This window comes from Leptinotarsa decemlineata, unplaced genomic scaffold (genome assembly GCF_025532065.1).
Source record: "Leptinotarsa decemlineata unplaced genomic scaffold, Ldec_3_MD MMD2_P_RNA_scaffold_14, whole genome shotgun sequence".
NCBI classification, from domain to species: Eukaryota; Metazoa; Arthropoda; class Insecta; order Coleoptera; family Chrysomelidae; genus Leptinotarsa; species Leptinotarsa decemlineata.
The window spans coordinates 9,837,803-9,850,179 of NW_027412528.1; the positions used below are offsets into that span (position 1 = coordinate 9,837,803).

At 35.4% G+C, this 12,377-nt stretch overlaps 2 protein-coding genes across 2 annotated transcripts in view; both read left to right on the forward strand.

The window, feature by feature from the left end:
• The window catches only part of LOC111508882 (uncharacterized), a 108,243-nt gene that overhangs the window by 36,425 nt on the left and 59,441 nt on the right, over window positions 1–12,377 (forward strand). The gene's annotated exons all lie outside the window — the stretch shown is intronic.
• The window catches only part of LOC141483735 (uncharacterized), a 38,476-nt gene that overhangs the window by 20,755 nt on the left and 5,344 nt on the right, over window positions 1–12,377 (forward strand). The window contains exon 4 of the mRNA XM_074178536.1: window positions 7,587–7,933. Within this exon, the coding sequence (XP_074034637.1) occupies window positions 7,587–7,933 (347 nt within the window). The remainder of the gene's footprint in view (window positions 1–7,586; window positions 7,934–12,377) is intronic.

The window sequence follows — 12,377 nt, forward strand, 5'->3', positions numbered from 1 at the left end:
CCGTCTACTTCTACTTTCACGATGATTTTGGGCAGCCTTGCCATGCACGAAACGACTGTGCATTTGCACACTGTTCTGGGATATAAAATAGATTCCACAGGTTGCACATATTCCGTTCTTGAGGTACTGATGGGCAAATAATTCATAACGAATTTGCTTAAACCCTTCCAGAGCAGGCGACAGATCAACATATAACCTCACATATTTCAATGCACTCGATTCGTCTGAGCATTAAATCACCTGCAAGAAATGTTACGATTCACTTATTACGATTACTCATTTTATTTTCAAGTTTTCAGTTTCCAATTTCGTTACTCAATTCTTCTCATTCTGTTTAATTCATTTAGTCCTCAGTATAACAAGGTAATATGTAATTCGCCATTTTATGGCTGCAGCCATCTTGAATTTGTATATTTTTCAAAGGGTACTACTATTTTACTAGTCAAACCCCGTCATTTGATACCTATATTGAGGTAGTTGTGAAAAAATATTCAATTCGACATTTTGTAGCTGCGGTCATCTTGGATTTACAATGATACAGAATGTATCAAATAGTATTGTCATCAAAACTAAATGTGTGTAACAAATATCAGATCAATCTGTCAACAGGAAGACTGTCAAACTCCAATTACAAAATTTGACCTAAACAAACAGGGTAACCTAAATGAAACCGTTCATTAACATACAATACAGTCGGGGGATTCCCCGTAAAATATAAAACATAAAATCTTGCCAACTTCCTGATTCTATTTTTGAGTTTGAGAATAATTTTAAGAAAATTTATCTCGAACGGTTTTTTTGAAAAAAGAAATGATAATAATGATGTAGATGATGTACTAAAATTCAAAAATAATTCGGAAGGTCCTAGGTAGCAGTCATTACACCGCTCTCCTCAGCAATCGACGGTATTGATTAGATGATGCGATAATAAAATCGTTGGGCGTAGCGTAACCTGAGTAAATATGTACTGGTACCGCCGCAACTGCTATCTATTTGCATTTCAAATCTATAATATCAATTAAATCACATGCTGTAAGCGGCCATATTGATATAGATCAAAGGACACTATATTTAATGTACTAAATTGGATGAGGATTATTATGTTGCTCAAAATCCCTTCGTAAATAAGCCATTATTTCTCGTAAAAAGTAAAGAAAAAAAAAGGTTATTGTGGGTTATCCCTAAGAGATAGACATATATCATCGCGGATTTTTTTCTAGACCTTTTCAAAACTCTTGTACATTATTTTGATATATCTCGCAGGGTTCAGCCTGTCTTTCCAACGAGAGCGTAATAAAATGTGTTTATTCACATCGTATTAGAAATTATCAGTGTTTCTCTACTACATTATGCATGTTATTATAAACCTTCCTATTGAATCACTCTATCTATTAAAAAGCCGTTGCGTAGTTTTGAAGATCTAAGCATACATAGGGATACACAGCGAAAAGCGACTTTGTTTTATACCATGTGGTGATATACGGTTAGTCGTATTTTGGGAAATAATAGAATTCATATCCTGAAAATCGATAAATGCTCTTTTCATACAATGAATATTATGGTGTTCTTCCAAAAACTCCGGTTATTCCAGAAATTGGTACCAACTTCCATAATTCAAATGAAACACCCTGTATATTTAGATATAACCTAAATTGTTGAGAAAATGCCATTATATTCCTTGTTCGATTAATGACCTATTTATTCATTTTGAAAAAATTTACATTGAATATAAGACTAAGACAATAACTTTCATCTATATTTACCAATTTCTCATTTCTTACTACCGGTTTCGGTTTGGTAAACCATTTTCAAGTAGTGAGTACTACAGCTTTCAAAATCTGAATCTCTATGACACTCTAAAGAAACTTTGTTGGAGTCTGGATGATATGAAATTCCCAAATAAATAGTAGGTACTTGCCGAAAACCCATTTCTCCTCACATTTTCCTTAGTTGGGTTCTTTAAGGTTCGTGACAAAACTCCTCCAGAATCCCAAGTCCGGTCTTGTTCCCAACATGAGATACATTGATGCACCAACTGCTCTCAATATGGAAAGTTGTGTATTTTTTGAATTCCGTATCTGGTTTTGGACTTTTTTTGCCTTTCAGTAACCGCTCAACAACCAGTGAAGAAAGCACATGCCAGGGTCAATTGTCAGTTCTAAATAATATGTTGCTGAATTTTAGATCAAATTTAAGTTCTTTTTTTTATTTCACATAAATCTCTGTTATATGTGAGTACTATCAAACCATAATCATCATTTACTCATACGATGGCTTTCTTGCCATATATATCTTTGCTGTATGAACATGGATCGGTTTCTTTAATTGTGAATCCTTATTTTCCCAAAAAGTTACAAAAGCGGCTGTACCAATATCCAGGAACCTGCATCAAACCTGACAATTTTTTTTTTTATTACTACGGACTGTAATTGCCTTATCTACTATATAAAAATTGATGTTTGTTGGTTGGTTGCTTGGTAAGTGATAAACTTACATCGCTTACATTGCTCAACCGATTATGATGAAACTTGACATGTATGAGTAATTTTTGATAGAAAATGTTTTTAGGCTATCAATTTTTCTATAACTCGCCACTAGATGGCGCTGTAGAATAATTTTTGAAAGCACTGTTCTATAACGCTGCGCACGCCTAAGTTCGTTGATTCTGATTCTGTAAAAACATTAGAACAGCAGCGATACAGCAACATAGTACTAGTATTATATAAAATGATCTGAAATCTCTAAAATAACCAATACAAATGAAAAATTAAAAACAATAGCTAAAAATAACAGTTATATTTAGCAAAAAATCCCTGAAATAAAATAACAGTAAAAAATAGAACAATCAAATGAAAAATATTCCAAAGAGATGGAGCAACATGGAGCAACACTGGTTTGAGAGGAAAGTCAAAGAAGTCGCATACATGTTGCCCAACAAAGTATTCAGCCAAGCTAACTTAAAAATACGCGACTGGAATCAAGCGAAAAATAGCCAACTCAAGTCAAACAGTAGTCTTCCACGAAATCGCCGAAGAAGAAAGATGAGGTAGGTGAAAGTACTCGAATGACCCATAAATAATTATCTCTCGGGGGATATGTCCAGTCATCATCCGAAGATGATTGTGGATACGAACAATTGAAACATCGTGAAGTAACTTGGCTTGGAATCTCGTATTTTTTTATTTTTTGTTCAATTGTTCTGTTATTTACTTTTATTTTATTTCACTATAATTTCATTTCAGGTTTTTTTTGCTTGATAGAATCGTTATTTTCGATTATTGTTTTTAAATCTTCATTTGCATTGGTTTTTTTAGGATTTCAAATCATTTCATATAATAGACAATGAAAGTCTGAACTAACGAAATTCATCATGAAACATTGTCGATCACCTTTAAACAAACTGACAAAAGTTATTTTCTTTATCCTATAGCTATCATATTCATTCGATGAAGCATACTGAGAAACTCATTTTCGCCAATTTTCGGGATATGAATTCTGTTATTTCCCAAAATACGGCTAACCGACGGACATCGCGTGGTACCCTGTATACAGGGTGTTCCTTAAACACATGCTAATATTCAAGGAGGTAATTCTTAGACCCATTTTAAGAAAAAAACGTCCTATGGTCGTATGTCCTAAACGCCTTAACTTTTGAGATACAGGGTGGCAAAGTTTTCAAAAATAATCAGTCTTTTAATAATAACTGAGATAATTTTGTAGACATCTTTGGCATATTTGGTACATGTGTTCCATGCCTCAAGGCGCATTTCCTGATGTACAATTTTCTTAATTTTCTCTGCACATTTGATCTGCTGGGTTTATTTCTTTGTCCGACGCATGGTTTTCGCTCAAAAAATTAAAAATCGCTTTACTTAAGGATAAATTCCTTAAAAATGTGATGCGGTATCGTGCATCGACTGAAAGCAAACTAAGAGATCAGATTTGTTGAAAAATAATTGAGGATCTAAAAGGTATTCGTTTGTTGTCAGATGCACTGTTCTCAATTAAAATTACGTCATAACGCAGCACCGCTTAATAATTTTTGAAAACATAAATTTAGTTATCCTGGAATAAATGACGTGTAGCAGAATTTATTTACTGCACCTCTTGGAAATATGCGAGTTTGTTGATATGTGATTTCTTTTAAAGATTTAAAGCAGAAAAAACAGCGTACCCACCATAGCAATAAAAAACGAATTCTCTGTATGTACAAACGTCAGTAGCTAATATTGATGTTGGTTTAAAGTAAGGTGTTGGTGTTAAAAACTGTCACAGCGCGTTTTGATTGATTTTGAAGTGTTATTGAAGTTATTTTGGTAGTCCGCTGTTTTTCTGAATATCAGTAAATATGGTAAATTATACGAATGCGGAAATGGCGCAAATGCATTACGTATATGGCCTTGCCGTTGGTAATGCAACAGAAGCCAGGCGCATTTATCAGGAAAGATATCCTAATCGTGCCTTACCAGATAGCCGGACCCTTTCAAATATTCATCGTCGACTTGGGGAAACTGGTAGTTTCAAGAAAGGGACTCTGGAAGGTAGACCTCGTGTAGTAAGAACTCCTGAAATTGAGGAAGCGGTGCTGCAAGAAATTGAGGAACATCCTGAGACGAGTACGAGGAAGATCGCTAGAACTCTGGATATTTGTCATCAAATTGTTTAGCGTATTTTGGTTGATTTTTTGTTATACCCATACCATATTTCAAGAGTGCAGGCATTACTCCCCAGAGATTTTCCACAGCGTGTGAACTTCAGTCAGTGGTATCTACAAAGTATTGCACTAAATCCGCAGTTTGAGACACAAATTTTGTTCACAGACAAAACAAATTTTTCGGAATGCCATTCAAAATTTCCATAACAATCATGTGTGGGCTGAAGAAAATCCCCATGCAATAACCGAAACCCATTTCCAACACCAATTTTCGGTTAATGTATGGGCAGGAATTATAGGTGATCATCTAATAGGCCCATTTTTTTCTACCAGGAAGCCTTGATGGTCGTTCTTATTTACACTTTCTCGAAGAAGACTTACCTGGGTTATTGGAAGATGTGCCACTTGCGTTAAGGAATCGAATATGGTACATGCACGATGGCGCCCCTGCTTATTTCAGTGTAATTGTCCGAAACCATTTAAATACAGTTTATCCTAATCGTTGGATAGGTCGCGGAGGACCTCAGCAATGGCCAGCAAGATCTCCCGATCTCAACAGTTTAGATTTTTTTTAAGGGGTCACCTTAAAACTCTTATGTATAAAACTCCCGTTAATACTTTAGAAGATTTAAGAGAGCAAATAGTTGCCTCGTGTGAAACTATACGGAATACGCCGGGAATATTTGAACGGGTGCGTAATTCCATGCGTAGAAGGGCGGAAGCATGCATACTAAGTGCAGGTGGCCACTTTCAACAATTTCTATAATCAGTTTTGGTATTATTACTAATTAACAAATTTGTGCTAATCGTTTAGACTTACTGTCACAAAATAAAATAAAACTCGATTTTGTGAAAAATTTATTTTTTTGCAGATTATGTTTACAAATATTATTAGGGAATTGGTAATGCGTTATGAAGCAATTTTCAGATTCTCATTAATTTTAGAATTGATCTAATTTCTTAATTTGCTTTCTGTCGATTTTTATTTTTTTGAGTGAAAATCATGCGTCGGACAAAGAAATACCAGGAGATCAAATTTTCTCAAAAATAAATAAGGATTTCAAAAATGATTTTATTTTGAAAAGAAAGCATTGGCGTAGTACTTTTTCCCCAAAAATATTCAATGCGAAACCCGTAGGGATGCCACTGTTTGAAAAAATACAAATTTGTGTACATCAGAAAATGCGCATTGAGGCATGGAACATATGTACCAAATATGCCAAAGATGTCTACAAAATTATCTCAGTTATTATTGAAAAACTGATTATTTTTGAAAACTTTGCCACCCTGTATCTCAAAAGTTAAGGCGTTTAGGACATACACCCATAGAAAGTTTTTTCTTAAAATGGGTCTAAGAATTACCTCCTTAAATATTAGTATGTGTTTAAGGAACACCCTGTATATGTATACAGCTGTTGTGCTCGGTTTCGATCGCGTGGATTCTAGTTTTCAGGTTTCCCCATATTTTTTAGCTGCGAAAAGTTGTCATTCATTTGCCTATCTATGATTTATGAAAAACTAGTTTTGCATACTATAATGGTTTCAGTAAATATGGCTCAAACATATGGTTATGTTTGGCATATTCAGTGGAAGCATAGTTCACTTTTTGAAGATTTTTAAATAATATAATAATATCAAATACAAGTACGAACAAGTATTTTTTGGTCTGTAAAATATTTTCAAATCCTTTTGATTGACTGTTATAGTTCATGGAATTAACAGGAGTAGGCTTTGCTTTAGAGGTGTCTGGCAAATGAAATATGATTGGCTGTTGGCTGGCGAGATTGAATAATTCAGTTTTAACCTTTACGTTGTGTCTTAGTATTTCAAAAAATGTTGCAAAAAGTTTATAAAAAATGAATAGAAGGAAAAAGCTGAGTTGTGTTAACAAATATTTGCTGTCTGGAGCTTCATCCTTAATGAATTGATTTATTTGTTCAGTGGTAAACGTCGACGATTTCTTCGGTTTATAACCATAAGATTTGCGTTTCAGAAAGGCACGTAATTTTGAATATTCGCTGATGTCCACATTTTTCTTGCTATTAAGGATACTTCTCAGCATGGAGTAAATTGCCCATAATGACGATTGTTTCAAATTTTTGCTAAATCTTCGAAATGAACGGGAAGAACGTTTTCGGACAACGAAGTTATCTCTTTCTTATTTCGCCAACTCATAAAATTTTAGAAATTAATTCGTATTTTTCTTTTGCTTTTGCTGGCAGCAAATCATTTCTCGCAATATTGCTATCGTTATAACTCATTTTGAACTTTTACGAGATACTGAATGACAGCTTAATAATTGAAACAAGTGGTTGTTGATTCATAGATATGACTAGATTCATTACCAACCCACAAACTGTTGAACAATGAATTTACTGAAAATATGATTTTCATTTCGATTCTACAGGATGAATGTATTCATGACATCATATTTATCAGAGTAAATGTTACATATCTTGTAATTTTTTAGAATACACGTGTATTTTAAATAAGCCATTATCTACCTGCTGTCAAACACGTAATGATTCGTGTTACATGAAAGGAGTAGAAAAACAGTATTTTCATAGTTTCTTTCTCAACAATTATCAGGCGCGAAGTTCTCCTAATTCTTCAAATTGACATAACCTTTTTATTCATGAACTGATTGAAATGAATATAAAACTCTGTTGAGTGACCACTACACAGCACAATTCAATAGTGAAAAATTCACCAAATTAGGTCGAGCGGTTTTTTTAGGTAAGCACACGTAAACTCAATACATTTCTTAAATTCATTGCTTAAATAACGATCCCCGATTATAATTCTCATTTGAGTTCAAATAGCGATCAGTTCCACTTTTGTTATATGTACCGACAATGGTTTCCTGAAATTAATATTTTGCAGAACCTCAACTTAATATACTGGTGTTCCTCTAATGATTTTCTTGTTACAGAATTAACATGTGAATGTGAAATTTACATCGAGAGTATCTGTGCCATTGTGTCTCGCTCTCTGAAACATAATTTGGAACAACACAGGCAGTGCATCAAGGTGTTGCTCAAAGTCATAGAAACATTTAGCTATACTTCCAAGAGGGAAATGAAATGCCTTCTCCTCATTGTCAGAACTTTCGCCGATTGCCATTATGATGTCGAGTTCATGAAAGATCAATTAGACTGCAATATTATTCCATCACTGACGAATAGTCTGCATCGTGCCCTGGGAATACCGAATGAGCTGAAGTTTAAACTTATGGATGCTTTTTTACTACTCAATCGTCTAGGCCGTGACACAATAACGGTAAGTTTTCACAAATCAATAAAATCACAAGGAATACTGTAAAAAGTAAACAGTTATAACCCCAAATTACAATTCACTTTAGAACTGGAAAATAATAATATAACTTTTTTGGATACAAAAATAACCCGCAGCGATGACAATTCATTAATAATAGATTGGTATATTGAATCAATAAGTTCAGGGAGATATATTAGTTATAATTCGTTTTATTAAAAATCGATGAAAATAATCTAATTCTCTGTCTAAAAAATGGAATCAAAAAAACTAGTTCATCCCTCACTGTAAGAAAAAAATTCCATTTATTGAAAATTATACTGATACAAAATTCTTTTCCAGAGTAATTACTTGACAAAATTATTTTTACTACTGTCAGTAACACAGAAAGTATAAAGAATTTGAATTCAAATTGAAAGATGAAACGGATACTACAAAAATGTCTAATGTGATTTATAACAATTGTAACTTGAATTATATTGGAACAACATCATACGCATTAGCACAACATTCTATATACATAGGACATAAACCAAATTACTCTAATATCAAAGTTTCACATACAGAAAAAAATATTCCCAATCGCCTTTTTCTTGAAATGGTTGAAATTAATAAGTCTTCTCATTGTATGAATAAGAAAACTGACTTCAAAGTAATAAGGTAGTCGGATAGTCAAGTTGCAATATTCCCACCTTGATACCCACGACAACCTTCCCATATGAGGGTTTTTGCACGTCAGCTACACCTGACGATGCCTCAGATTCAGCCGTGCAGGGCTTTTTCACCTCAGGTTTTGGGGAATTATAACTTGAGCGAGAACTTTTGCTAACCTGATCATGGGGGGTTTGTTCCCCACCTGAGACAGATTCTGCGTACGCCGCTCAAGAATTTGGTGCAAGGCGGTTTTATAAGGTACTCCACTCTTGAGGAGAAGACTCAATCGTTTCCTGGCTGCACCACCAAACTTTTTTTGAGGTTCAGTTGTTGAATCAGGAGTTGGAGAGTTGAGAAGCTCTGGATCCTAAACTAAATTTACAGGGAGGTCAGTTGGAGTCGTAAACTCGACATCCATCTCCTCTGTAGACTCGCCCCTGAACCAAATTCACAGGGAGGTCAGTTGGAGTCGTAAGCTCGACATCTATCTCCTCTAGAGACTCAGCGTAAGAAATAATTTTTAAGTTTACTGTGTCCATAAAAGTCTCACGAGTAACTAGGGAAACAAGGTCAATCACGGCAGAGCCCCGCATTACCGTGACAAGGCGATGCTACGACGAGAGGGCGCCCGGTATCTCGAAGGTTCCGTAGAGACAGCTGATAGGCTCAGTGTCATTCATCTTCTCGGCACGGATACACGCACCTTAGGATTAAGCCATCGTTGGGATGCCATTCAGTTAGGTAATAACAGAACCACAAGTGATTCTGGCATTCCCGTATCCAGCAGGGCTGCGTGGAAGCAGGCATCCGATGGCCTGTTTGCTCAACTCCCACGTCCCAAGCCAATGCACTCGCCGAACAGTGCACAGCATGCACAGTGGTTCAGGCAGTGAAAGATGAACAAGGATAGCCAACCCGCCTACAGTAACTTACTGGAAATAAATCAGAAACATAATAATAATGAAAATTGTATCATTCAATGACTCTTTCTTTAGAGTCAAAGATTATGAAATCTTCATACTAATTGATATTTGTCAAAACCAAAATAATCCCATATATGTTTAACTTTATTCATCAATTTATATGTTTCATTTATTGTTTTTCACTCATTTTTACTGTAAGTATGATTTGTAATTATATTCAATGGCGAAAAAATTCACAACTCAATAAATTATATGCCCTGGAGAAACTTCCCGTTAGAAGCGAAAGCTTGCCAAAGTATAGCACAGTTTTGATTTTTGATTTTTTTACTGAGAGACCCCGTTAATTCATTTTACTGTACCTACATTTCTCCAGTCGCTAAGATTAACCATTTTGTAATCCTACCTATTTCTGTATGCTTTTGCAACTGAGTTTTATTTAGTAGTTCAGTTCAGTTTGCCAGCTGCCCTTCTGAATTATTTTTTCAACATAATTTCTCTCTCCTGTAAAATGCAACGTTTTTCCAGTCAGGTATTCATATGTATATCGCCCCCTTAACACTGAGTCATGCAAAAAAAATACAGAAATGTGTGTCCAACGAGAGAGGGAAAGAGCCTGCCTGTCAAGACCGTATGTGCGAGAGAAAAGGAAACCAGACAGACCGGCGCCGTTACGTGTTACGTTTCCAAGCGGTTCACCCTTCCATAAGAAGGTATCACTTCAAAAATTGAATGACCTGAAAATAATTCATGTTTGCATTTGATGGCGCTCCTTTTGTTATTTTTCATAACACCTATAAATCAATGGGAATCTTTCAAAGAAAGGAAGAAAGTAATCAATTTTGAAACAAGTAACTCTATACATGGATGTGTAGATTATACAAAGAAGTAACTTTAAAACACAAACTGGAAGAAAAAGCCGCCCTGAAAAAGCTACTTTCATATAAACATTGAATTACATAAAAGAAAAATTATTTCTAAACAAATTATATAGAAGATATATAGAAGATATATAGAAGATACTTTTCTCTACTCACTTGGTATTCCAAACATTCGTTATGAAATAAAATCAGATATCATTCACCGGAGTTCTACACTAAATGAATGGTAAAAAAATGCACTTACATGGAACACTTCCATCCTCACTAGTAGTCACCGATGTTTCACCGTAAGACACTTGCCTTAAGGCTCTTCAGTACCAATCTGGATAACATTATAAGAAAAACACACAATTCATTCATAGGTGAATGAATGTCATCGATGACATAAGTGAATCAAACTCATTCCGTGACATAAAAAATCATGATAAATGAATGAACTGTGTGTTTTTTTTCAATAATGTTATCCAGATTGGTACTAAGGCAAGTTGTCTTACGGCGAAACATCGATGTCTACCTGTGAGGATGGCAGTGTTCCATGTTAGTGCAACTTTTTACCATTCATTTAGTGTAGAACTGTGAGTAACATCTGATTTTATTACATAACGAATTGTTACGTTTATTTTTCGCATTGAGAAGAATCACCCATATTATATTTATAATCTGCAATGGTCTTCATGACCGTAAATTAGTCTAGTGTAGAACACCCTTTAGTTTCTGCCTGAATGAAGGGCTACGTTGCTAGTATACTATTTTCGCTACATAGGTGAGTAATCTAGTCACTGTTGGATGGCGTGGGCATGGTTGAATTAATAAGGTGGTGGGCAAGTACGCCAAACTAGAATGGACTGATAGGGGGACACTTCGAGAGTGAAAACGAAAAAGTTTGGCCTCCCTCGACGGAAAAACGGGATTTTGGTATGCAACAGGTGTTGAAGTGCTGATGTTAATTTTGTATTTTACCTTCTGGAATTGGTTTCCAGGATTTCACTTAGCCTGTATAATTTTGGGCAAGTTTTCGGCATTTGAGTCGTATAGTTTCAGTTACGACAATTGTTGGTTAATGGGACTGCCCGTCCAGTTTATCTGGGATCATTTTTCATATCACGCTTGGATAATCGTATTGGCCATTTGATTCACCTCAGCGGATTTATTTGTTGCCGAAGCCGTGAGGAGAGAAAATTCTTCCCTTCTGATGGGTTGTAGAGATAGGATCCACAGGGAATGCCAACCGCCCCTTTTTCCAGCAAGTACCATTAATGATGTTTACTCCTGGTATTCAATTATTATTTTCAACTGAACCGACTTTGACCATATCGGAGGAATAGTTATTTTTGGACATTTTCGGGTTTTGAGACCCTCAGTAGGTCATTGTTCCATTTAACGTATTTACAAATTGTACATTCAAAGAATTGTCATACAAGGGACTCGTTCCTTGAACTACATCAATAGTTTATTTACTTATCCTTACTATATATAAGTTAGGATCTTTTTTGGGGGGCTATCGGACACTGTTCAATTGAAGTCTTGCCCTGACCACGCGATTTAATGTTTGCTTTAAAAGGGGTGGATCCTGTAAACGTGATATGGCCATACCATGGTAACCTCCCCCTGACTGTAACTTTATCGCATTTGTCATTCTGATATCGCCATTTATTCCACCCTGAATGTTCCTGATTGCTTACCCATTACCATAGTTACCGCCTAACGTTACGTAAGCAGGATTGTCGTGCTATATACGTGAAAATAAACAGTGTTGGCGACTTGTATATATTTTGATTTCACTATGTTTCATTCTAATTACTCGACATCATTGTGTTCCACTATTTCTAGGTTTCGCGAGTGGATAATTACAAACAGGCACTGGATAGTAAGGTAAACCTTGTGGCGGATAGTAAGGTAAACCTTGTGAACTTTCATATGGACCCCGCCTTCTCCACTGTTATAAAGCTAGGACGGCCCATGCCGGTGCGCTGTCGCTTTCAAGGGTAGAATAAG